Source organism: Lipomyces japonicus (genome assembly GCF_038497905.1).
Source record: "Lipomyces japonicus strain CBS 7319 unplaced genomic scaffold V1514scaffold_23, whole genome shotgun sequence".
Classification (NCBI taxonomy): Eukaryota; Fungi; Ascomycota; class Lipomycetes; order Lipomycetales; family Lipomycetaceae; genus Lipomyces; species Lipomyces japonicus.
In genome coordinates this window covers 66999-89622 of record NW_027117835.1, presented here as the reverse complement: position 1 = coordinate 89622, position 22624 = coordinate 66999, and the positions used below count along the sequence as shown (strand labels likewise).

The following is a 22624-nucleotide window of genomic DNA, read 5'->3' as shown; positions in this document are numbered from 1 at the left end:
AACGTTGATCGAGTTCCTTCGGATTCTGCGCACAGGAGGGGCGGAAGCCAACGTCAGGGTAACAAATCTCTTCCCTCGCAACAAGTCGAAACGTAAACAACCAACAATCAACGTCAATTCACAAAAATGTCTACATTGGATAACATTTTGTACTCTTTAAACGAGTCATCTTCATCGCTTTCGTCAGTTGATTTTAATCGTCATGAAAATTTCACAAACGCGGTGCTTCGACGGGGTCAGGTCACGTCGCTTATTCGCGACCTGAATCCTGACGAGAAGCAATTACTAAAAATTGATTCAAACAAAAAAGTGTTGCTAAGAAATGGTACGATTAATTTGAATTCGTTTCAAAAGTCAAAGGAATCCAAGCATGGCATTAGCTCGACACCGTTGCGCAAGAATTTTGATGACTCGCAAGAGCTCGACATTGATGATATTTGTACTGAATTGGAAAGATTAATCAAAATATAGTGAGTTGTTTTAATGTTTTGATATGATTCATTGTTACGCTAATGCTATTGATTATCAAGCCCTTCTGCGATTGAGATAACTGACCGGATCCAGTATTTTAAAGAACGCGGCAAGACGTTGAATCAACAGATTGAAACCCACGAACGACTTGTCGACGAGGTACACATACATATTTATATATATACTTTTGTTTGATGATTAGGAGTTTAATATGATCATTATTATTATCATTATTATTATTATTATTATTATAGCAAAAAATACGACTTGCTGATCTTCATTCATCAACAAATGATCTTTTCAATCCGAAAAGTTTTTCAAGAACCGCAATAACGCAAGAAATGATTGCAGCAGAACACCGTGAATTAGAAATGCTGGAACTTCGCATAGCTGAATGCCAGAATGAGGTACGTGGATATGCACATGCTTATGAGTTGATCAGCCCACCATGACAACTGTTTCATTCTAACCGGGGTTTAGGTTAATAATTTGGATGTTATCATGAGACAAAGCCGTTGAGCAGGTAATAACATTGCATTTGCAAAACAGAAAAGGGATTGCTGTAATGAATTGTCAACCTAGGTAAGCCTGTATGCCGGCCTTGTGGAGTAAGTGGCATCCATTTGAATAATTCACACGAGGTAGGCTTGCCCTGATGAAATGGTGGCATGCGTCTTTGAAAGAATCGAGTTAGAGATGGCATAGTACAAGTAATGGATTGGTTCATGTGTTATAAAATAGAACTCATTTGTAGTATCTTTTTTGGTTGTTAGCAACAACAAGTTGTTTGAGATTTTGATGACTCTGCCTGCCCAATCGGCCGATGTAGTATTACAAGTTTGCAAAGTTCCTTGCCAGCAATCAGGCAAACAATCTTGTGATACAGACCAATTGACATGTTCCGAACCTGCGTCGGTTTATTTTGCAGATCCAATCAACCATTACGTAATCACGTCAACCCCCGATAACAGATAATCAACAACATTGTTGTTTTGTTGTAATGATGATGAAACGAAATCATTAATTCTGAAAAGCAAGTGATTTATTTCTTTGACAACATAACACGTCATGGTGAACTTAATTAGAACAGACATTATAACGCAATCAGTACAAGTCTACAACAACACGATCGCAACCGAGCGTGAATTAATCAAGGACGGCCCGTTCATATCACATAACACGTTATGCCAAATTTCAGTCGCATTGTCCAAAAAAGATGAAGGTTATGATTTAATTAATTTGTTAAAAGGCTCGTCCGTATACGTGCCGCCAAAGCCGGAAAAGAAAAAAGTTAGAGATGTGATTTCAACTTTTTTTTTTTTTCGCATGTTTATTAATTTATCGTAGGATCCTGAATATGAAGCCAGAATGAACCAACTAAGAGTAAGATTACAAGAACAAGAATATCAAGACATGATCGCATCAACCGTTCCAGAACTTTCTACTTCATTTCTTGAACCGTTCGAGACTAAGGAATTTAAGCAACAAATCTCAGTAATCATCAACGTATTGTTTTCCGTGATCTCGGTCGGATTCGCAGCTTGGACTTGGGGTGGCGCATCATTAAATACCGGCAAACGATTGTTACTGTCCCTGTTTGCTGCCGTGGTGGTGTTGATTGCTGAAGTCGTGCTTTACATGGGTTACTTGCAAAGGGTTGATGATGCCAGGAAAGAAGAGAGAAGAAAGAAAGAGATTAAAGAAGTGATTGCTCATACCGAATTTAAATCATCAGTAAAACAAAGTGATGATACAAATAAATAAAACATTGTTATATGTAGTTATATATTTTGAATACATTTTGCATTACGAAACTGGCTCAAAAAAAAAAAAAAAAAAAAAAAAAAAAGAAAAAAAAAAATTGTGGATTAAAAATCTATCTATTAATCATATAGTTTAATTCCTTTTTTTTTTTATAAAAGCAACTCGAGTGGGTTCTCAACAATGGTCTTCAATGCCTTGATAAATTCACCACCAACCGCGCCATCAATCACACGATGATCAAACGATCCGGTAACGGAAATCACGTCATCGAACCTGATGCCACCTTCACCGTCCTCAACAGCCCTGCGTTCGGTAGTACCAACAGCAAGAATGGCAGACTGAGGTGGATTAATGATGGACGTAAACGCTGTGACCGCAGGGTTCATGCCAAGGTTGGAAATCGTGATGGTGCCTCCAGAATATTCCTCTGGCTTGAGCTTGCCTTCACGAGCTCTCTTGCCCAAATCCTTAATCTCAGTCGAGATCGCGGCAAGGCCACGCGCGTGAGCGTTCTTGACGATCGGCGTGATCAATCCGGTAGGAGTGGAAACAGCAACAGAAACGTCAACATTGGAATACTGTCGGATAACACCTTCAGCCTCTAGCCAGGCAGAGTTAGCCTGAGGGACTCGCAGGGACGCCAGCGCCAATGCTTTGATGAGGAGATCGTTGACCGACAACTTGTATCTTCCGTCCGCGGTCGAATTGAGTGATTCACGAAGCTTGAGAAGCTTGGAAACATTCAAAGTAGCGGTGACGAAATAGTGTGGGGAGGTTTGGACTGAAGATGCCAAGCGAGACGCAATGGTCTTGCGCATGGACGTGAGGGGAATATCCACAAAAGAAGCAGCAGCAGAAGCAGGAGCTGAGGCAGCAGCAGGCTTCTCGACTGGTGGCTTGTAAGCCTCAACATCGGCCTTAATAATACGACCGCCAGGGCCGGATCCTTTAATGTTCTTAAGAGGAATGCCTTGCTCAAGAGCGATTTTCTTGGCAATTGGTGAAGCCAAAATACGATCAGCAGGAGGAAGTTCAGGTTCATCAACAACTGCAGCCGGTGCAGCAGCTTGAGCGGAAGAAGCCTTCTCAGAAGCCTTCTCAGCAGCGGCAGATTCGGCAGCAGCAGCAGGCTTTCCACCTTCTTCAGTAATGGCATCGTCGATGGTAAAATCGGCAAAAGCAGCAACATCTTCTTCCTCCGTAACGTAGACACCAATTGGCTATTTCATGGTTAGCACCAAAAACAAAAGTGTAAAGTAAATTAAAATACCAACCTTTCCAACTGGAATGTCCTTGGCACCTTCCTCTAACAAGATTTTGGCGAGAAACCCATCATCCTGGAATTCATAGTCCATCTGTGCCTTGTCGGTCTCGATTTCAACAAGAATTTCACCAGGGGCAAGGGACTCGCCAATGGCCTTCTGCCATTTTCCGACATTACCCTGAGTCATGGTGGGAGACAAGGCAGGCATGTCAATGATGGTATGTTTTGGGTATGCTGTATTGTGTAAACAAAATACGTTAGTTAGCCGTGGGGAAGACAAGTGGGGAAAACCAAAAAAAAAATAAAATAAAATTCCTCCGTCGCATCTCAGCCGTTGACAATTGACAATTTGTGCCAGCTTCAGGGATTTCATGAAAAGAAAAAACTGCATACATTTCGAAGCATAGAGACGAATCAAGTTCGGGAGGGCCAGCCTCTGGGAGTGGGGAGCAGCAGCACGAATGCATCTACCGGAGAACGGGTCAGTGTGAGGTTCACGAAAACAAACGAAGCAATCATACGCAGGAGCCACACGGCGAACAGACGCAACAGAAGCCAGTCGAGCAATCGTGGCGGACATTTGCGGGTGAGATAGAGAACGAAATCAAAAGTGTGAGCAAGAAGGACAGGCGTGCGGACGACAAGAAGCAAAGTACGGGCAAATTCGGCGCTGATTTTTGCGGCAAAAAAGCGTTGGGCCAAAACTGCGGTTATAATTGGCTCCGGCCAAAACCTAACCTCAACGACAGGCCTTCGACGGCATGCCACAACATGAAACTACACTCAACTAATAGGGAACTAATAGGGAACTATGGAATCGTAACTTGTTATTTTATTTGTCTACAAAACCCCGCCCGGCGTGCCCGTCACGAGTGCGCCCTGGTCCCGCTTCAGGCCCTGCACTGACCGTAGCATGAACACTGGCTGCTTGCCCTGCTCTTGCAGGTCCTTCATAACACTCAGTGGCTTCTCATCTAAACCCAAAACTCGTTCTTGATCTCCGTAGCACACTAATAACGCGTACTGTCGCCAATCATCCACAATGTTATGGCCCTTGAGTACCGCCGGTAGCACCTTATAGCATGGGTCATCCAGCTTTAGCTTGAATCGCCGGAACGGCTCAGACGCTGCCAAAGATGATGACAAATTGCCTGATGTTATTGACACCGTATCATTCTGTTGCATTTGATACGAATCTTCTGGCGGTGGTTGGTCCTGGTTGCCTGTTTCCTGATCCTCATGGTCGACCGTATCCAAAAATGCGTCGTCCCCATAATATGCATTGTTACTGCTACTGTTGTTGTTATTGTTACTGTTATTGTTGATGTTGTTGTTATTGTTGTTGTTGTTATTAATATTACTGTCATTATCATTAGAAATGACAGCGTTGGCGGCAGCGGTAATAGTGGCCGTAGCAGTAGTAGTAGGACTGGCACCCGGGTTGCCGTTATTTCGGGCGGTTAACATAGGCAGGCTAGTGAGTTGAGTCGAACTCGACGACTTGTTCAGTAGATGCACGCCGTCTGTCGGCGTGCTATTCCCACTAGGTATTAAAGTTCCTTCCAGCCATTCAGGAACATGCGTGGGTGATGGATTAGGCTTTGCAAATTTTTTTGAAATCTTTCTCGACAATCCCGGCGTTTGGCTTGGCAACGGAGGTGAAAGCATTGAAGTGGCTTGCGGAATGAACATGGAATGCCGGTTCGATGATTGATGGGAAAGATGCGCACCGGCGTGTGAAGAATATGTAGACCCTCGCGTTGACGAATTGTGGGTTGCCGGATCCGGCATTGGTAGCGGTTTTGATTCCTTGACTAGTTTAAAAATTGGCAACAGGTCTTCACGAAGACGGGTATGACTGTCCATCAACCGACGAATCTCTTGCTCGGCTTGCAATATCCGGCGGTCGCGAATTTCAAGACTTTTCACTAGACGTTGAATATCTACGACATCGTTCTCGTCCTGGTCTCCGCCCACACCTGCAATTACGATTTTGTGAGTTGAAAATTGCCAAACACGGCACAACGTGTTTTAAAAAACTTACCTAGTGGCACAAATTGTCCAGGCTCAATTGGAATGTCTTGTGATACTTTCACGTTATATACTGCTTTCAAAATTTGCAGCCGGTGACCAACTGATGAAACACCCAACTCCTTGAGAAAGTCATGGTCTAAATGAATCAGAACCTCGCCGGTAATGTCGTTTTCCTGAAATGATTCTCGATATTGCCACAATCCTAGTTGATCCAGCCAATTGCAAACATCAGATACGTCCCAGCCGACAATAAATGGCAATGATTTAAAAGCCGGTGACGGAGCACCTGATGATGCGATCGACATTATTATTATTACCTTCTCGCCACGCCAAAAACAACAACCGCTAGACTTAAAGTTGGGATAATGAATTGATTCCTCTTGTTCGTTTTTGATAAAATACTGTAGTTCAAACAATCCGTGGCCTTTGGGGTCCGGAAATTTCTAAAAATGTTTGAAATCTGGCTTATAGATTATATTTTTTTTCCTGGGCCTCGGTCGTACACTGGGAGGTTTAGCTGTACTTTACTTGGTTCGGCCTGTTTATCCACCTTGGCCGCCTCGAGTTCTCTCGGTTGTTTTGTCCCTTTTGGCGCATTTCAGCGTTGCCGGGCTAAAGTTTTTAGTTGGAGAGCATCATGTGCTTTTAATCTGGGGCCATGAAAACAAAGGTTTAGTACTTTACAGCGTTGCGCTTTCGCCTCCAAAATAACATTAGCGCCGCGCACGGCCGTTGGATTTTCGGCCCCTGAACGAGGAAGTAAGCCAGTAAGTACATCGACATATGATGTATGGATGTAGATATGCATGCCGTTAATGTTTATTCGACTTAACTCAACATAAATAAACTTCTTCAAACAAAAGATTTTTTAAACAGAAATACTTTTCCACACTCCGATTCCTTCTCCTCCAGTGCTCAGCAGCACGCCGGGGATTTGCTTATGCCAATGGACTTCCTTGACATGTTTCTGCCAATGCACAAACAGCAACTGCGGCGGAATGTTTGCCAATTCGCCACTGGCATCGTCTCTCTTCTGTGCCGCGATTTCTTCGTCATCGGCTTCAACCGACAAGTCCCAAAGCGTGACCGTGTTGTCCTCCGACGATACCGCCACGATGGATTCTTCGGTTGGGTGGAATTCAATCGACGTGATTGGTGATTTGTGGAAATTGAATGAAGCTGCCGGAATCGGCGTTTCGTTGGCCTTAAACGTTCGCAAGTCCCACACGCTCCAGCTGCCGTCATCATGGCCACTACCGAGCAAGTACGTCACGTTCTTGTTCCATGACATAACATTCACGTCACTGGTCGATGCCCGGATCGAAAGAGCTGGCTTGTGTTTCTTACTTCGAATATCCCAAACACGGATAAACCCATCACTGCCACCGGATGCAAACACTGATTTCTCAGACTGACTCCATTGGATTTCCTCCACGCTTGCGCCGTTTTCATGTCCAACATACGGCGTTCGGTCCGTAGTCCAACTAGATGTGCCCCTCGTAGTCAAATGAATGCGTCCGGTAACGTCGCCGGTAAGAAGCTGTCCAGACGTGACGTGAGGTGACCAATCAACAGCGTATCCCTCCACGCCTCCGTGCGCTCTAATCGTATGCACCGGCCTGTTTTGCGCCTTGCTGATAACCGTTCCCGGCGTATCAAACGCCGTCAAATGCGGTGTCACGTCCCAAACGTACACGTCACCAGATTCGGACAAGGACGCGGTTAAGTACTCGCCTGTCTTGGCCGCATGGGGTGAAACCCTGATACGATTTGTCGTATCAGTCGTTGGCAGTGACCTGGATTCCAAAATTGGTTCGGAATCGTCGCCTTCGTCATCTTCATCCTCTGAATCTTCACGTTCCAACGTCTTGCTCAGATCACTGAGCTTAATAACCGTGATTTCGTTTTCCTTCTTCTTTTGCGCTTGCGTGCCGGTGACAAAATACGTCGTCTTGGGATATCCTCGTCGCTCATTACCTAAATGATCTGGCAGAATATCAAATGACAGGCACGGCCAGTTAAGGTTGACCCGATGAAGCATGTCATACACTGTTGGATCTGGTTCCAACACTTCATCAGGGCCAAGAGGTGCCTGCAAGTTCGGCAGATATAATCGAGGAGCCTCTGTAAAGAACATTAGTGTTTGCGGAATCGACCATAACAGCAACCCATTCTCATGGTACCTTTCTTTGGCTTCTCTTGACCATTCTCCTCTTCATCTTCCTCGTCATTAAGTTCAATTATTTCATCTTCCTCGTCACCACTCTCCTCATTGTCGTTTTCGGCACCTCCAGCATCGACCACGTCGTCTTCGCTTTCGAATTCATCCTCGTAGGGATCTTCAAACTCTCCCATCTCCTCATCCCGGTTGTCCTTCACTTCTCTTTCGCCATTTTTAAGTCCACCAGGGCTCTCAGGAACCTGATCAGCAGATCTTTTAGACATTTCCTTTCTGCCTGCCTTCCTTGTTGAAATTTAACTTGTTGCCAAACTTGTACTGGTTTTTGCCGTAATCACAAACTACGAGGCCAAAAGCAACAAAAAATTTCAACTCCCAACGAGAGCAAACAAAACCCGGGTAACTCTTCTACTTTTGGATATATTTCATTATTAATTGATTCGCATTTGCGTTCACTTCAAGTATTCCAAATTGCAACTAATTAAATTTTTAGTTGTATTCAACTAACATAATTAAATTGTAATTAACAATTACATTTTTTTTTTCCATCTTGTAATATGTTTTCAAGTGCCGTGAATGCTGAGTCAAGATTCCCGAGGAAAAAACCCTGTTCGGTGCGGCTGTGCGGCTTGGACCGTGAAGAAACGACAATTATAGAATCAAAACATTTGGGCCCAATCTTAGCAGCCATATATTGTCAATTCGTACTTCTTCTTTTCATTGTTTTAAACATTCTTTTAGAGACATTGCAGGCATTAAATGCGGAGCAGTAGCTGAAGTTAGGCGTTGGACGAAATTAGTTCTATCAAGAGGCTACGTAATTGTGGATCAAATTCAGACTTGAAGGCAAGTTATTGCTTGAGGTCTAATGTCGGACGATCAGAAACGCAGGAGACCAGATGATATTCAGACCGGCTTTATTTTACATGATCTTGATATTGCCGACGAAGGAGTGTCACCATCGACTCCGCTGAGCCCGTTCAGCATCGTTGCCAGGTATGAACAACCACGACAGGCTCACTTTCGGCAACGTTCGATTGACAGGTCCAACCTGTCCTTAAACATTCCAGTCCACAGTCCAGTAAAAAATTCTTCACCTTTTAGGTTTCATTCAGTAGACGATCAAGGCACATCTGAAAGATCACTTTCCGTTAATGATGATGGAATTAGTTCTAGGAACCCATCAGTTTCATCAAGCACGGGCGATATTGAATCCGTAAGGGAAGGACTGAATGAAGCACTAGGAATCGATCCTGATGAAGATGGAGCTTGGCTTCCTGTTCGCAGGACAAGCAGGTCAAAAAGTGTCAGTCCTAGAAAGGCCTATCCAGTCAATGTTCCAATTGAAACAAACTCAGACAGTGATACGCTGGGATTAGTTGGCAATGCTGGTAAAATAGATGGTTCAGATCGGCAATCTCAGGATTCACCGAGCAATACAAATACGCCATATGGAACATACCTGGGTGATGATCTGCATGTTGTCGAAACTGGTTCGTCTTTTGGAACCGGCTCGGCTTCAGATGACAGTCAGTCAGTCACTGCTTCGTTTACATCTGCTGTTCAACGAATGTCGTCACGGATTGTGTCGAATTCAAATAAGCCACACAGAGATAATTCAGTTGACGCTAACGTTAGGGAAGACAAGGCTTCTAGTGAAATAATCAACACTAATACGTTTGCAGATGAAGATGAGGACGAATACGTGTATTCCCCGGGAGTCTCGCCTATTGGAAGCGCAATGGAATCCGGACTTCTTTCTCATGAACCAGAACTAGGAGGGCATTCATTAGCATTTTTTTCGCCTACAAATGTTTTCCGTATATTCTTATATCATTTAATATCACACTCGTATGTGCACAATTAACACTTTATTTTTATTTTATTAGTCTAATATTTGCACAGTTTTTATAACACGGTACTGTTTGTTATATTATTGCTTCATACAATTATCGTCACTTATAGAACGGTTAAACTAGTGGATTATGATGGAAAATGGGGTTCTACCTGGGTTGATTGGGCACTTCTCGTAATATTTATAATCTACACGTTAGATGCCTTGTTTCAAATTATTGTATCAGGGTTCATTCTTAATCCATCGGTTCAGACAAGCCAAGCTGTATACGAATTTTTTCAAATTCTCAAATTTGGTCAGTTAAGGAATGGGCTTGATTTTAAGCATGGCATATATCATGATCCTGCAAAGACAACACTGGGTAGGTCACTTACGGAATTGGCCGTAAAGCCCAAGCCAGATCAAAAGATTCACAGGCTGGCATATTTGAGATCGTCTTGGCACCGGCTAGATTTTATCTGTGTTTTGTTTTATTGGATGTACCTCATTACAAGTGGAATCGTGGCAGCTACTGATCGCAACATTTCTGCAGTTGCGTTGTTTCGAGCGATTTGTTCTCTTAAAATTTTGCGATGGCTAATGATTACAAAGGGTACGGCTGCCATTTTGGCAAGTTTGAAAAAAGCAGCACCCCTTTTGGTAAACGTCGGCTTGTTCATTTCCGTCTTTTGGTCCATATTCGCCTTGATTGGCATTCAAGCGTTCCATAGCTCATTTAAACGACAATGTGTTTGGATTGGTGAAAATGGCAAGTTTGGCGATTCAGATAACTACGTATATTCTATGCAATTTTGTGGAGGATATCTTGATGCAAATACTTTGGAAAAAAAATCATTTATAGATCAAAATGGTCATAATGCTGCTGGAGGTCCTAAAGGATTTTTATGCCCTGTTTATTCAGAATGTCATGCTTTGCCACAAAATCCATATAACAACACGCTTAGTTTTGATAACGTGTTGCAATCGCTTGAACTTGTGTTTGTTGTTATGGGAATGAATGGGTTTTCCGACTTGATGAATTATACGTCTCAGTCGGATCACTTGGCATCGGCATTGTTCTTTGTTGCCGGAGTAATTATTCTGGCTTGGTGGCTGTTTAACTTGTTTATTGCCATTATTTCTTCATCATTTGTATTGCTCAAGGAAGAGAGCAACACAAGTCCTTTTACAGACAATCAAGTCGGCAAGAATGAAACCGATCAGACAGAAATTAATTCAATACCGGTAGTTTACACTAAATATCGCCGTATATATTTATCTGTTGAGCCAGTTTTTATTTTGCTTGTTTTTATTGATTTTGTGGTTCAATGTTTTAAAACCAACACCATGTCTGATCGCAAATCTCAGGTATTGTTTATTATTGAAATTATCACATCACTTTTGCTTTTGTTTGAAATATTTTTCCGGTTCACGTCATATATACCCCGTTGGAGGTTTTTCTTTTTGCGGCCTGAAAACTATATTGATTTTACGTTGGCCGTAATTACATGCATCATTCTTCTTCCGGCTGTTCATGACTCTCGAATTGCGTACCCTTGGTTAACCGTATTTCAAGTTATTCGCATCTATAGGGTTGTTGTGGCCGTGAATTTCACTAGAAAACATTGGGTCAAGGTCATGGGAAAATTTTATAATCTTGTCAATCTTGTAATTTTTTTCCTTTTGATGCTTTTTCTATGTTCATTAATTGCCTGTGAATTATTGAGCGGGCATGTGCCCAATGAGTATTTGGGTAACCAAGTCGATCAAACATTTGCCAACCTGGCCAATTCGTTTGCTGCAATTTATCAAATCATGACTACAGAAGGTTGGGCACAGATTCTGGTAAGCAAAATTTCCAAATTTTTTTTTTTAAGAAACAGTATTTAGACTCATTTAAATTATTAGTACATAACCGTGGGCACTCTTGCCAGTTCAAGTTTAGCATGGGTCAGTGCAATATTTATCTGTGGTTGGTTTTTATTTTCAAACGGTAGGGTTTTTTAAATATTGTTGTTTTAAAAAGATACACTTGCTTATTTGTCATAGCTGTTATTATCAACCTTTTCATTGCTGCTATTCAAGAAAATTTTGAAGTTTCCGATGACGAAAAGCGAGCTCAACAGATTCGAGATTACTCTGAAAAATACGCTCCTGTGGAGATTGGTGATGGGTAAGTGTTGTGCGAATTTTTTTGTTTAAAAAATCATATGCTGATGGTCATAGTCCGTTTTCGTTTACGGAGGCGTTTACGTCACGAGAACGGCGACGCAGATCTACCGCGGTAGCTGGGCTTGGAGGTCATGGAGTTCTTGAACTCTTGCACAACGAGCAAGCAGTGGATGAGTTTATGACCCGGGCCAATACGTTTGGCGTTGTGAATAACAATAATGAAAGCCAGTCATCCTGGTCAACACCAAATTTTTTTTCATTCGCATATTGGAAAAAAAAATTTACAATTAAATATCGCAAGAATCCGTTTTATGGCAGGCCAACGTTGAAATTTGACGTGCCAACTGGTGCCGCACCGTCCACGTTTATTGAACAGGTCATGAGAACTAAAGCCGAACAAAAAAAGGAACGGGACAAGTTTGTGATGAATAATCCAAATTTTAATCGGGCATTGTTTTGTCTTGATCCGCAAAACAAGTTGCGCCGGATGTGCCAGAAGATTGTTGGCCCGACTCATGGCAAGAGGTATGACGGCGAAGAACGTAATCTGAACGTTGCTCGAGTATTTTCCGGTATAATAATGGTTTGCGTTATTGGCATGGTTATTTTGGCCTGCGTGGTTACTCCGTATTTCCAAAAGAATTATTATGCCAAGCATAGCTGTGATTCGTCTGATAGTGATTGTGCTGCTTGGAATCGCATGACATTTTGTGATATTGCGTTCGCAATAGTCTTTACGATTGAGGCGTTAGTGAAGATAATTGCTGACGGATTTGTTTATACGCCGAATGCGTATTTATGGTCGACATGGAACGCGATTGATTTTTTGGTGCTTGTAACTCTATGGATTGACATTATTGTGACCATGGCTGCTCGAGGCACCAGCATTCGTTTTTTGCGAGCGTTCAAAGCGTTTAGAGCTCTTCGATTGTTGCATGTTAATGAAACCGCCAAGCAAACGTTTCACAACATTATTATTGTTGGCTTGGGTGAGATTTTAGGAGCAGCTGTGGTTTCGTTGACGTTGCTTGTACCGTTTGCGCTTTGGGGTCTGAACATTTTTGCCGGCAAGTTTGATTTATGCAACGATGGCGATAATAATAAGTTATCACAATGTACTGGTGAATTTCAATCTACGGTTTCTAATTGGGACGTGACGATGCCAAGAACGTATCAAACACCTGGTTATAGTTTTGATTCGTTTTGGCAATCATTATCGATATTGTTTCAAATAATTTCGTTGGAAGGTTGGAATGACGTTTTGGCATCCGCTCAAGCAGTTACAGGGATCGGATTAAACCCACAGCAAAATCATTCAGTTTTTAATGGCTTGTTTATTTACGTTTTTAATTTTATTTCGATTGTTTTTATTGCGGTAAGCACGGCAACCATTTTTCAGAAAGCAATACTAATTTTTTTTTTTTTAAAGACATTGTTTATTACGGTCATTATGCAAAGTTATTCACGGCGAACCGGAGTTGGATTTTTGACTTCAGACCAGCGGTCGTTTATGGAAGTGCAAAACATTTTAAAGAAAGTTCGACCGTCAAGGATTGGCCGGCGGCCGAGTAACAGCATAAAAGCATGGTGTTATGATAAAGCGGTAGCTAGAAATGGATCGTGGAACAAAGTTTTGACTTATGTTTTGTTTCTTCAAGTTGTTCTTTTGATTTCTGATTATTATCCGTCATCGCAAACTTACAATATGGTGAAAGATGTAATTTATTTGGCATCATCAGCAATAGTTGTGATTTATCTTGTCGTACGCATGATTGGATTGCCATGGAGTTCAAACCAGGTTGGATATTTATCATGGTATTATTGCAAGCGTAACCTATGGGAAATATTTTGGTTACCAATCGTCAGTGTCAGCTTCACGTTGAGTTTGGTCGTGCTTGTGGATGACAAGGAAAGTTTGAGCACGATCAAGAAGCTAATGTTTAGTTTGGTTACGTTGATGCTTATCCGCAAAAGTAATCGATTAAACCAATTATTAGTGGCCGTGGGTGCAAGCTCTCCAGCACTTTTGAGCTTGCTGTTTACCTGGTTCGTGTTATTTTTGGTGTACGCGATTGCGTTTAATCAAATTTTTGGCTTGACCCGGATCGGTCCGAATGGTTCACCCGATGTAAATTTTAGAACGATTCCGAGATCGATCTTGTTATTGTTTCGAATGAGTTGTGGTGAAGGATGGAATTCAATCATGTACGATTACACTATTCAATCACCTTATTGCATCGAGGTTGATAATTTTTTCGATTCCGATTGCGGATCGCAAGGTTATGCGTACGCGTTGTTTTTTTCTTGGAATATTTTGAGCATGTACATTTTTGCAAACATGTTTATTTCGTTGATCTATAACAGTTTTAGTTATGTTTATCAACAATCTTCAAACGCGGTGTTTATTTCTCGCAACACGTTGAGAGCGTACAAGGACGCATGGGCACAGCTTGACCGGTACGGAACTGGATATATTGATCGGGATCAGGTTGGCATGTTGCTTCGATTATTGCCCAACGTGTTAAAAATGCGAATATACGAAAGCCCGAATACGTATAGTGATATTCGACAAAAGGCAAAGATCTCGGCATTACAATCTAATCATGGCCGGATTATGGCCGGCATAGATATTGATGAATTGGAAACCCAATTAAACCGGATCGATATGGATCGTGTGGCTCACGAACGACGGAAATATACGAGATTGTATCAAGAGATTATATCTTCGGCCGAAATCGGCAAAGGCATCCCATTTTCGGTGCCGTTAATGTTAATACCTTTTTATAAGATTTCTAATGCCAACCAGTGCATCACTTTGGATCAATATATTCAACGACGGATTAAATTAAAATATATTGATGACCAGATTAAACGTGACAAGGTCACGTCGTTTAGTACAATGTTGCGCGATCGCAAAAGATTCTTGCAAGTCAAACCAAGACTTGACCGCAAGCCGACAAGTCAGTCAACCGTGCCCAAGATTGTGATTGAGCCTGTTGTGATTGATGAATGATTTAGTTTTTAATAATGAATATTATGAGGGGTTCGGGGTCGTTTGTGTATTTTTTTGCTTTTCGGATTGGCTTATTAATGTTGTGTACTGTATATATTTCACAGCATTATGACATGATTAATATATATGATGTTATATTTTGTATAAAGTGAAACCCCGGCCAAGTACAAGTTAATAATATAGCCAAAAAAAAAAAAAAAAAAAAAAAAAAATGCCAATAACACCATGAAACAAAATGCTAATTATTGTACAAAAAAAAAAAAAAAAGAAAAAAAAAAAAAGAAAATGCGGTTTGTGCTATTTGAACCATACCAACCCTTTACAATTAGGTGCACCGCAATAGCATTTTTGACTGTATACAAACGGATTAAGTTCTTCGACGTCGTCGTCTTTGTCGTCGTCTTTGTCGTTGTCTTTGTCGTCGTCATTGGGACCATCGAGATTGATGGTACTGATGTTTGCTTTTGCATAAGTAAAACATAGTTCTTCGTACGGTTCAACATCTCTGGACGTGAAAAATGCAAGCTCATGAAATTTTTCCATGTGATGACCAATGGCGACGGGGATAACCATGAGATTTGGATCGCATGAATGATTAAAAAATCTGGCCAAGCCGCCGAATCGCTCGGCGTCGACTGCGTACTCGGGTTCTTCGCCACCGACGCAGTAGCCGTCAATGTCAAAAATGTACACGTCACCAGCCGTATTGGTTTCTGCAATCGTAATTCTCCTGGTGGCTTCTTCGTTGGTAATAAGTTCACCTGGGTATGTCAACACAAACGTTCCCTGTGGGATGGCTTGCGTGCTGCGGATTCCTTGAAAATGGGTTAATTAGTATATCATGATTTGATGGAACCTGTGTCATGTTTATGAAAATCTTACCCCATCCTTTATTCCGGGTTTTGAATAATTCGAGCGGAATGCGGCGTCCGTTTTGAACCACTCTTGAAATGCAGTCATTACCGCAAGCACAGGCATCGTTGCATTCATAAATCAGGCCTGCGTATTTGCATCTGCCATCGGGCCAATAACTGCATTCGTCATTCCCAGCTGCATCACAAAAGCAAATACAAATCTCACTCTTTTTCTGACCACATTTAAGGCATGAACAACCGATCGCGTCTTGCGGTCGCGGTTTTTTAACATTGTTTCTGTACAAGTACTGATTGACGTACTGGGTCAAGTTAGGGGGATGAGGAATGACTTGGTCATCGACATCATTAAACACGGTCAATTCTGGACCGGGGAACAATGTCGTGAGTTTTGTGATGAATTGTTGCCGTTCGATACAATCCTTGCCGTCAGTTTTGGATTGCTGATTGCTTGTTGCTTGTGCCACGTCTTGAGCGACATTGATGCTATCTAAATGCGAACCTTGTTCAGTTTTGATGTTCAATTTCAGTTTAGATTTTTGTTTAGGATCTGGCTTTAGCCGAGTCGAACTAGTCGACCGAGATGATGACGGAAGTGACTTTGTGTTGTTGTTATTCTTTTGAAATAAACTATTCGACCGGGTTGGTTTTGATGTCGATTTTTTGCCTGCCTGGGTCGGATTTACGCCGTCAACCACACGTTTGATATCGTCCGGCCATTTGCGGGGGTCGGTCTCTTTAAACCGGTAAACTCCTTCAAAACCGTCCAAAAACAAAGCGGTCAACAAACATGTAAACCATTTCCCCTCAATATTGTTGTAGTACTTACTAGCGAATATGAAGGGCGTGTCTAATTTATCATCGATTCGTTCCCATAGTGATTTGTCATGCAGGCTTGGGTTGCCGTTGGGTTTTAAACCGGTCGCAGGTGACCGGTCCTGGTCGGTCATTTGATTGAAAACCAACCAAGGAATGTTGGATTAGTGAATTGTTTTGATGTCGACTTGTTGTAATTAATATTAATATTATAATTAATATTATTATTATCATCATCATCATCATCAAGACGTGAACAAATTTCATTTTGTTTTTACAAGCCGCACGCCTGCGTTGAGCAATCTACATTGGTTTTATTGATTTATGAAGTTTGATATTGTCAATATTGTGTTGTGAATATTGTCAGTCAATTGGAAAAAACTGCTGGCAAGTAGTAGTAATTAAGATGATGTGCATCGAATGCGCCTATCCGGTCACGTCGTTGTACACGGAGTATTCGTCCAACAACATTCGGCTGACGGCGTGCCCAAACTGCCACAAGTTCGCCGACAAGTACATTGAGCACGACTCGGTGTTGATCTTCATCGACCTGGCGCTGATCAAGCCTCAGGTGTATCGGCATTTGGCATTCAACCGGTTGTCCATCTCGCCACATTTGCAATCGACCGCCAGGCGCATGTTTGTGCTCGTCACGCTGTTTGACGTGTACCTGACATGGGCCCGGGTCGAGAAGGAAGTGGCCCGGGTCGACGTGGACGAGGCCACGGAGGCAAACATGCTGGCGATTCAGCGGCGCATATTGCAATTCCCGGTGTTGGCACAGTACTTGTTTTTTTTGGTTTACTGTCTTGCCGAAACTGCAGTGACGCATACGATGCTCCGGTTTTTGGCCGGGTTTTTCTTTCGCAATCCGGACTACAAGGCGACAGGCGACAGGCCGATAGTGGCACGGTACAATCCCAACACGGTTACTATTGCATTGATCATGTCGTCTGCTACAAAGTTGTTCCCCATGCTCATGGTCATCTGGAGCTATGACATTCCAGCTGCCGCAAAAGCGGTCGGTTGGGCCGTCAACGTCAGCACGGTGGAAGCATTGAACATTGTATTGCGATGTGGTTATCCGACCGCGATCGGCTTGCTGGTCCTGACCGCACTGACGCGAAGAATCGTGGTCAACTTGTTTGTTATCGGTCCGGTTGCCAGGCACCTGGCTGCTGGCAACGTGCCGTCAGGCATGTTTGACATTATGAAGGGCATCTTGGGTTGGTGATTGTATCATTGCATTCTTTTTTTTTTTTTTTTTTTTTTTTTTCGCGTTCGCAATTGGAGTTTTAGGTGTATATATGTATCAAGTCATGATATTTACTTGAATTTCTCGCCCTGGATCGTGGCCACGACCTTGCGGGTGTGCCTGTACCGCCTGAACTCGCACAGCCAGATTCCCTGCCACGTTCCGGTCGCCAGCCTGCCGTCCTTGATTGGAACCGTAACCGATGCGCCGATTACTTTCAAGTCAAACATGAGTAAAAAAAAAAAAAACTTGTGCACTTCGAGGTGATTACTTACAACTGCTTCGAATATGCGCCGGCATGTCGTCGCTGCCTGATTACGCATGGGTTAAAACGAGTGCTTTCCTTTTTCACCTTTTGCCATAAATAAATAAACCCACCTTCGGCATCGTGCCTGTAAGTCCAGCTCTCAGGCGCAATCTTTTCCAACGCATCCGTCATGTCCGCACGCACGTCGGAATCCCAGTTTTCGTTTAATGTTAACGCAGCCGACGTGTGCTGGATAAACAGGTTGACCAACCCGACCTTGAAATTCTTAATCTCGGGCACTTTTTCCACCACTTCATCGGTCACCAAGTAGCAGCCCCGAGTGCGGGGAGCAAACGAGAACGTATTCTGCGACCAAGACATTATTTTGCTTTTGCCTGTTTTGTTTATCGAGATTGTAAGCTTAGGAGGTCGTCGTGATCAAAAAAACTGCTTCTTTGACGTGAGCCTCCAGCCGCACCACGGTTATCGCCGGATTTAATCAAGTCAAACGGCAACAAATTTCGCTTCATCACCATCACCATCACCATCATGACCTTGACCTCGAATCAGCCAGGTCTGCATCTTCCAGCTCGGACAATTCGGTCCAATCCGAATGTGGTTGCACACTCCATCTTGACGCCGGCTCGCAGCCTAGCATGGCTCACGACACCCGACTCGTCGTCGTCGTCGTCGTTTCTGGCCTATGGCGACGATCTCGGCATCACCATCACGGCCTTGTTCACGGCCAATCCATTGTCTTCGCTCCGACATGTGGCTCACATTCATGTTGGCGTGGCCACAACCGCCATTCGCCTGCTGGCGTCGCCATGGTCGTCGTCGATCCTGCACGTCGTGTCCGCGCACGCCGACTTCTCGATCCGGACCCATCACGTCTTGCTCGACCACGAAGGCCCAGGAACGAAACAATTTATTGGCTCAACCACGCAGGCGGCAGTGTTGACCGGCACGTCGGGTCATTCCGCACCCGTCGTGGCCTTGGCTGCCGGATTTAGTAGTTTGCGAACGGGCCGGCCGACGATTTTGATTGCGTCTGCCAGCGACGACAAGACCTTGATATTGTCTGCCGTGTCGGCTGATGAAACCAATGATGGCGTGTCGGTTGGTACCGAAAATGAGATTCCGCCGCAGACCGTGCCACTGTCAGCGTCCGTATCGAGCCTGCGGTTTGTGCCTGGACGGGATCAAGTCGTCGTTCTGGAACAGGTTAATTCACCGTTACAATCCTCCCGGGTGCGAATACTCGACATCGGCACCGGGAAATGGAACTTAAGCCTGTACAATTCAAATATAAACGAAATCACGTTTTCAGAAACGACAAAGAACTTGTATTGCATCCAGGCCGGTCGCAACAGTCGATGGAAATCATATTCGGGCATTGCCAGGCAGGAGTCCACAACACGTTCGCTGTTTGCTGCCGCCAGTTCAGAAGGCCAATTGCGAACACAAAATGAATTATCAAGTGTACAAAGTAAAGAAACAATTGCAGTTAATGGCAACGCCGTGGTCAAGGTTACCAGCAACTCCGTCACCATGTTCGATTTGGAAGCCGGAACCGGTATGTGTTTATAAGTTTTTCCAATTGACATGAAATGCTAATTAGAACAAAACAAAAACAAAAAAAAAAAAGATTCTGGCAGGCAAACAGTAGTGGTTTTCCCCACCAAGCAACCTAATGTTGTTGCAGTCCGACGGGAAGGCGACGCAGTCGCGGTGGCAGTTGGGACCGAGGTCTTTGTCGTGAACGTGGCATTCTACGGTAATGACGACGAAGGCCGTTATGATGTCGATGAAGAATCAGTTGTATATTACAATCACTAGTAAACAGTCAATTACATGCCGTGTTGTAGACCTATACAGTAAACGCTCGATATTGTAAGCTATATCTGGTAGACATATTTGCTTCTTATTTTGAGGCGATTGCATTTAATTTCTCTGCTTAAATCACGCACAAATAGTGAAGATGATTGTTAACTGAACGCGTACGTTTCAACACTACATTATCACACACACACACACTCCGCCTTTGGAGTCGCAGAAGAAATCATCTAGATTAAGAGGCCGGGTGCGGGTGTAAGCGTACGGCTTTATGCAAACTTTGAGATATTTTATTAACACTAATAAACTAATACACTAACCATTGTGAAAACATACCTTTGAGAATATTAAAACAAGCCTGGAGTCACTCTTCACAGTCCAATCTTTGGTTTTTATTCTTATGCCACTATTCTCCCGGTATGTTTCCGTACAATAAACTTTCAAACCACGCGTAATACAAACAATTCAGTTTCATAACTTATCCTTCATGCCGTTACATCCATGTTCTGTGTCCGTGCGTCGCGCTCGCGGTGTCGAACATCGTGTCAGTCTCTCTCCCCCCAGTCGCACAATAAATCATCCAGATCGGGAGGGCGGAGTTGATTCGGTTTGCGACGATAAAAATTGGCAAAGAGCAGACGAACATGGTGGAGATTCTCGAACGGTTCCCAAGTTTGTTCATCATATCCAAGCCAGGAAATCAAAAATTCCAACTCTGCCGCGGCGTCGTTGTGTCTTGAAAAATCTCATCAATAGTGTAAGGTACATCAAATTGCCAACTAGGATGATAGCCAAAATTGGAATAAAACAGAGTCTGACCCGTGATGGCATTTCTGGCATTATTGTAACTAAAATTCAGCCAGCGGTAATAATGATACCCAATCATCTTGTTGGCGGGTCGTGTAGATGCGGATAAACTGTTCCACAGCTTGATTCACCCTCTCTGTCTCTATTTGTAGGTGGTATACCGTAGAATACTTGCTCTTAATCTTCAATCTTTCGGTAAACGCTTTCTAAAAGCAGAGATAAAAAAACACTGAGCCACTGTCGGACACGATATCTTACGGAACGCCGTGGTAGCAGAAAATATTGGCCATGAACACATCCGCTAGATCAGGAGCCGTTATCGATTTATTACCAGGGATAAAACGAGCCATCTTGGTAAGTCGTTGGTAAGTCGATCCACCACTACCAGGATTAAATCGAAGCTATCTGAGCTTAGCAGGTCCGTGATGAAATCCATAGAAAAGCAATGCCTAAGGTCTCTCTGGGACTGGTAAGAGTTGAAGGAGCCCATACGGTAGACAGCGAGGGATTTTTGTGCATTGGCATACCGCAAAACTGCATACATAACGATTGACAAATTTGCACATACCGGTCCAGAAATTATGACGACTGAGTAATTCAAAAGTACGCGCTTGACCAGGGTGGCCAACTGACTCGTGATCGTGGTACTGACATAAGATATCGGTTAACAATTGCTTATCTTTTGGAATGACTGGCCGACCATCATAGTAAAGAAAACCATCAATACAACTATAATGTTTGATCTCCCTATTGAATTCCGAGGGAGGTTCGGTCTGGGGGTTGGAAAAATAATGTAATAACCCTTGGTAGGTTTCGTTTGTGGCCATCTTTTTGTGTCGGTTGGGTGTTTAAAATATTCAGCACCAGGAATGGTTGTGACACTAGCGTAGCTTTCGATCGATGTGTTTAGGATATCGAGTCATCAGTTCGTGATCAAGCGTCCGCTCGCACATGTCATCTTAAACGGGTACACTCCTAACTCTTCTGACCAGCGTAATTGGCGTCCACTCAATTGTTGCTTCTTGGTGAAGTATTCCAGGTTCTTGTAATCAGTAAGAATCTCGTCAAGTGACTGAGTACTAAGAACATAATGACTCCATGCTCGTAAGGTTTCTAAGATGGCTAGGAGTTCCTGATCATGGACATGATAATTGCGTTCGGCCGAGATCAATGAACGACTGTGATAGGCAACTGGGTGATACATTATCACGTTGGAAGCATCCGTCTCGATGATTGTATCCAGCGAAGAATCAAAATGTCGTAAGATGGGTGCCGATATAAAACACTTTTTTAGAGTTTGAAAAGTGTTCTCAATCTCCTCCGACTTCTTCAATAGTTTCGACATTGGTTGTGTGAGGTAGGCGTACTTTGGGATAAATTGTCGGTAATAGTTGGCAAAACCTAGGAATCGTTGTAAACCCTTCTTGGTTGTCGGTGCTTGCCATTGATGAATCGCTTCAACTTTGTCATCATTCATTAACACACCCTCATCAGATAGCGAAAAGCCCAGGAAGTTGGTGCGTGAAACATGAAATTCACTCTTTTCACCCTTGACATATAAGCCACTATCAATCAGACGTCTCAGAATTGCGCGCACGTGACCGATGTGATCTCTCTCAGACTCGGAGAAGATCAAAATATCGTCGAGGTAAACAATGGCGCATACATCTAAAAATTCGTGTAAGACTTCTTTGATTGCCCAAATGGCATAACTCGATATTCAAAATGCTGTTTTCCACTCGTCACCTTCCGCAATTCTCACCAAGTTATATGCACTTCGTAAGTCCAACCTGGTAAATACCTTGGCGCCTTGAACTCGGTTCAGCAATTCGCTGATCAATGGGAGCGGGTAGGCATTCTTGGTAGTGATCGCATTCAAACCGCGATAGTCAATCACAGGACGGTGACTTCCATCCTTTTTTGGCACAAAGAACAAGGCCGAGCTGGCAGGTGACTGTGATCTGCAGATAAAACCTTTCTTCAAATTTTCATCGATATATTCTTTTAGTATCCTTAGCTCAGGCTCTGCTAAAGAATAAATCCGTGACTTCGGTAACGTG

The 22624-nt window shown here is 43.2% G+C and overlaps 10 protein-coding genes across 10 annotated transcripts; 5 read left to right on the top strand and 5 right to left on the bottom strand.

The window, feature by feature from the left end:
• Nucleotides 1-101: 101 nt before the first annotated feature.
• Nucleotides 102-1261, top strand: V1514DRAFT_332099 (uncharacterized protein). Its single transcript, XM_066927793.1, has 4 exons — nucleotides 102-470; nucleotides 531-630; nucleotides 726-878; nucleotides 952-1261. Exons 1-4 carry the CDS (start codon nucleotides 127-129, stop codon nucleotides 988-990), a joined length of 636 nt encoding a protein of 211 aa, XP_066782936.1. The 5' UTR covers nucleotides 102-126; the 3' UTR covers nucleotides 991-1261.
• A 220-nt stretch (nucleotides 1262-1481) lies between these two features.
• On the top strand, nucleotides 1482-2290 carry V1514DRAFT_352672 (endoplasmic reticulum-based factor for assembly of V-ATPase-domain-containing protein). The gene is made up of 2 exons (XM_066929505.1): nucleotides 1482-1761; nucleotides 1819-2290. Exons 1-2 carry the CDS (start codon nucleotides 1540-1542, stop codon nucleotides 2233-2235), a joined length of 639 nt encoding a protein of 212 aa, XP_066782935.1. The 5' UTR covers nucleotides 1482-1539; the 3' UTR covers nucleotides 2236-2290.
• A 2-nt stretch (nucleotides 2291-2292) lies between these two features.
• V1514DRAFT_332092 (2-oxoacid dehydrogenases acyltransferase-domain-containing protein) lies at nucleotides 2293-4287 on the bottom strand. The gene is made up of 4 exons (XM_066927792.1): nucleotides 4021-4287; nucleotides 3893-3966; nucleotides 3510-3733; nucleotides 2293-3455 (listed from the first exon to the last, which is right to left on the bottom strand). The coding sequence occupies exons 1-4, from the start codon at nucleotides 4077-4079 to the stop codon at nucleotides 2385-2387; spliced, it is 1428 nt and encodes a 475-aa protein (XP_066782934.1). The 5' UTR covers nucleotides 4080-4287; the 3' UTR covers nucleotides 2293-2384.
• Nucleotides 4288-4339: 52 nt separating this feature from the next.
• Nucleotides 4340-5838, bottom strand: V1514DRAFT_281591 (uncharacterized protein; the record flags this gene model as incomplete). Its single annotated transcript, XM_066925074.1, has 3 exons — nucleotides 4340-4695; nucleotides 4789-5466; nucleotides 5544-5838. The coding sequence occupies 3 exons, from the start codon at nucleotides 5836-5838 to the stop codon at nucleotides 4340-4342; spliced, it is 1329 nt and encodes a 442-aa protein (XP_066782933.1).
• A 497-nt stretch (nucleotides 5839-6335) lies between these two features.
• On the bottom strand, nucleotides 6336-8066 carry V1514DRAFT_307772 (WD40-repeat-containing domain protein). Its single transcript, XM_066925704.1, has 2 exons — nucleotides 7717-8066; nucleotides 6336-7657 (listed from the first exon to the last, which is right to left on the bottom strand). Exons 1-2 carry the CDS (start codon nucleotides 7976-7978, stop codon nucleotides 6402-6404), a joined length of 1518 nt encoding a protein of 505 aa, XP_066782932.1. The 5' UTR covers nucleotides 7979-8066; the 3' UTR covers nucleotides 6336-6401.
• A 1387-nt stretch (nucleotides 8067-9453) lies between these two features.
• On the top strand, nucleotides 9454-14731 carry V1514DRAFT_281506 (Ion transport protein-domain-containing protein; the record flags this gene model as incomplete). The annotated part of the gene is made up of 6 exons (XM_066925073.1): nucleotides 9454-9563; nucleotides 9618-11391; nucleotides 11455-11539; nucleotides 11596-11719; nucleotides 11773-13093; nucleotides 13148-14731. 6 exons carry the CDS (start codon nucleotides 9454-9456, stop codon nucleotides 14729-14731), a joined length of 4998 nt encoding a protein of 1665 aa, XP_066782931.1.
• A 79-nt stretch (nucleotides 14732-14810) lies between these two features.
• Nucleotides 14811-16646, bottom strand: V1514DRAFT_332087 (uncharacterized protein). Its single transcript, XM_066927791.1, has 3 exons — nucleotides 16433-16646; nucleotides 15614-16357; nucleotides 14811-15546 (listed from the first exon to the last, which is right to left on the bottom strand). Exons 1-3 carry the CDS (start codon nucleotides 16551-16553, stop codon nucleotides 15029-15031), a joined length of 1383 nt encoding a protein of 460 aa, XP_066782930.1. The 5' UTR covers nucleotides 16554-16646; the 3' UTR covers nucleotides 14811-15028.
• Nucleotides 16332-17695, top strand: V1514DRAFT_332084 (Arv1-like family-domain-containing protein). The gene has a single exon (XM_066927790.1). The coding sequence runs from the start codon at nucleotides 16826-16828 to the stop codon at nucleotides 17651-17653; it is 828 nt and encodes a 275-aa protein (XP_066782929.1). The 5' UTR covers nucleotides 16332-16825; the 3' UTR covers nucleotides 17654-17695.
• Nucleotides 17308-18434, bottom strand: V1514DRAFT_332082 (uncharacterized protein). The gene is made up of 3 exons (XM_066927789.1): nucleotides 18053-18434; nucleotides 17950-17985; nucleotides 17308-17888 (listed from the first exon to the last, which is right to left on the bottom strand). Exons 1-3 carry the CDS (start codon nucleotides 18300-18302, stop codon nucleotides 17746-17748), a joined length of 429 nt encoding a protein of 142 aa, XP_066782928.1. The 5' UTR covers nucleotides 18303-18434; the 3' UTR covers nucleotides 17308-17745.
• V1514DRAFT_332079 (uncharacterized protein) lies at nucleotides 18114-19953 on the top strand. The gene is made up of 2 exons (XM_066927788.1): nucleotides 18114-19497; nucleotides 19570-19953. The coding sequence occupies exons 1-2, from the start codon at nucleotides 18471-18473 to the stop codon at nucleotides 19758-19760; spliced, it is 1218 nt and encodes a 405-aa protein (XP_066782927.1). The 5' UTR covers nucleotides 18114-18470; the 3' UTR covers nucleotides 19761-19953.
• The last annotated feature ends 2671 nt before the right edge of the window (nucleotides 19954-22624 follow it).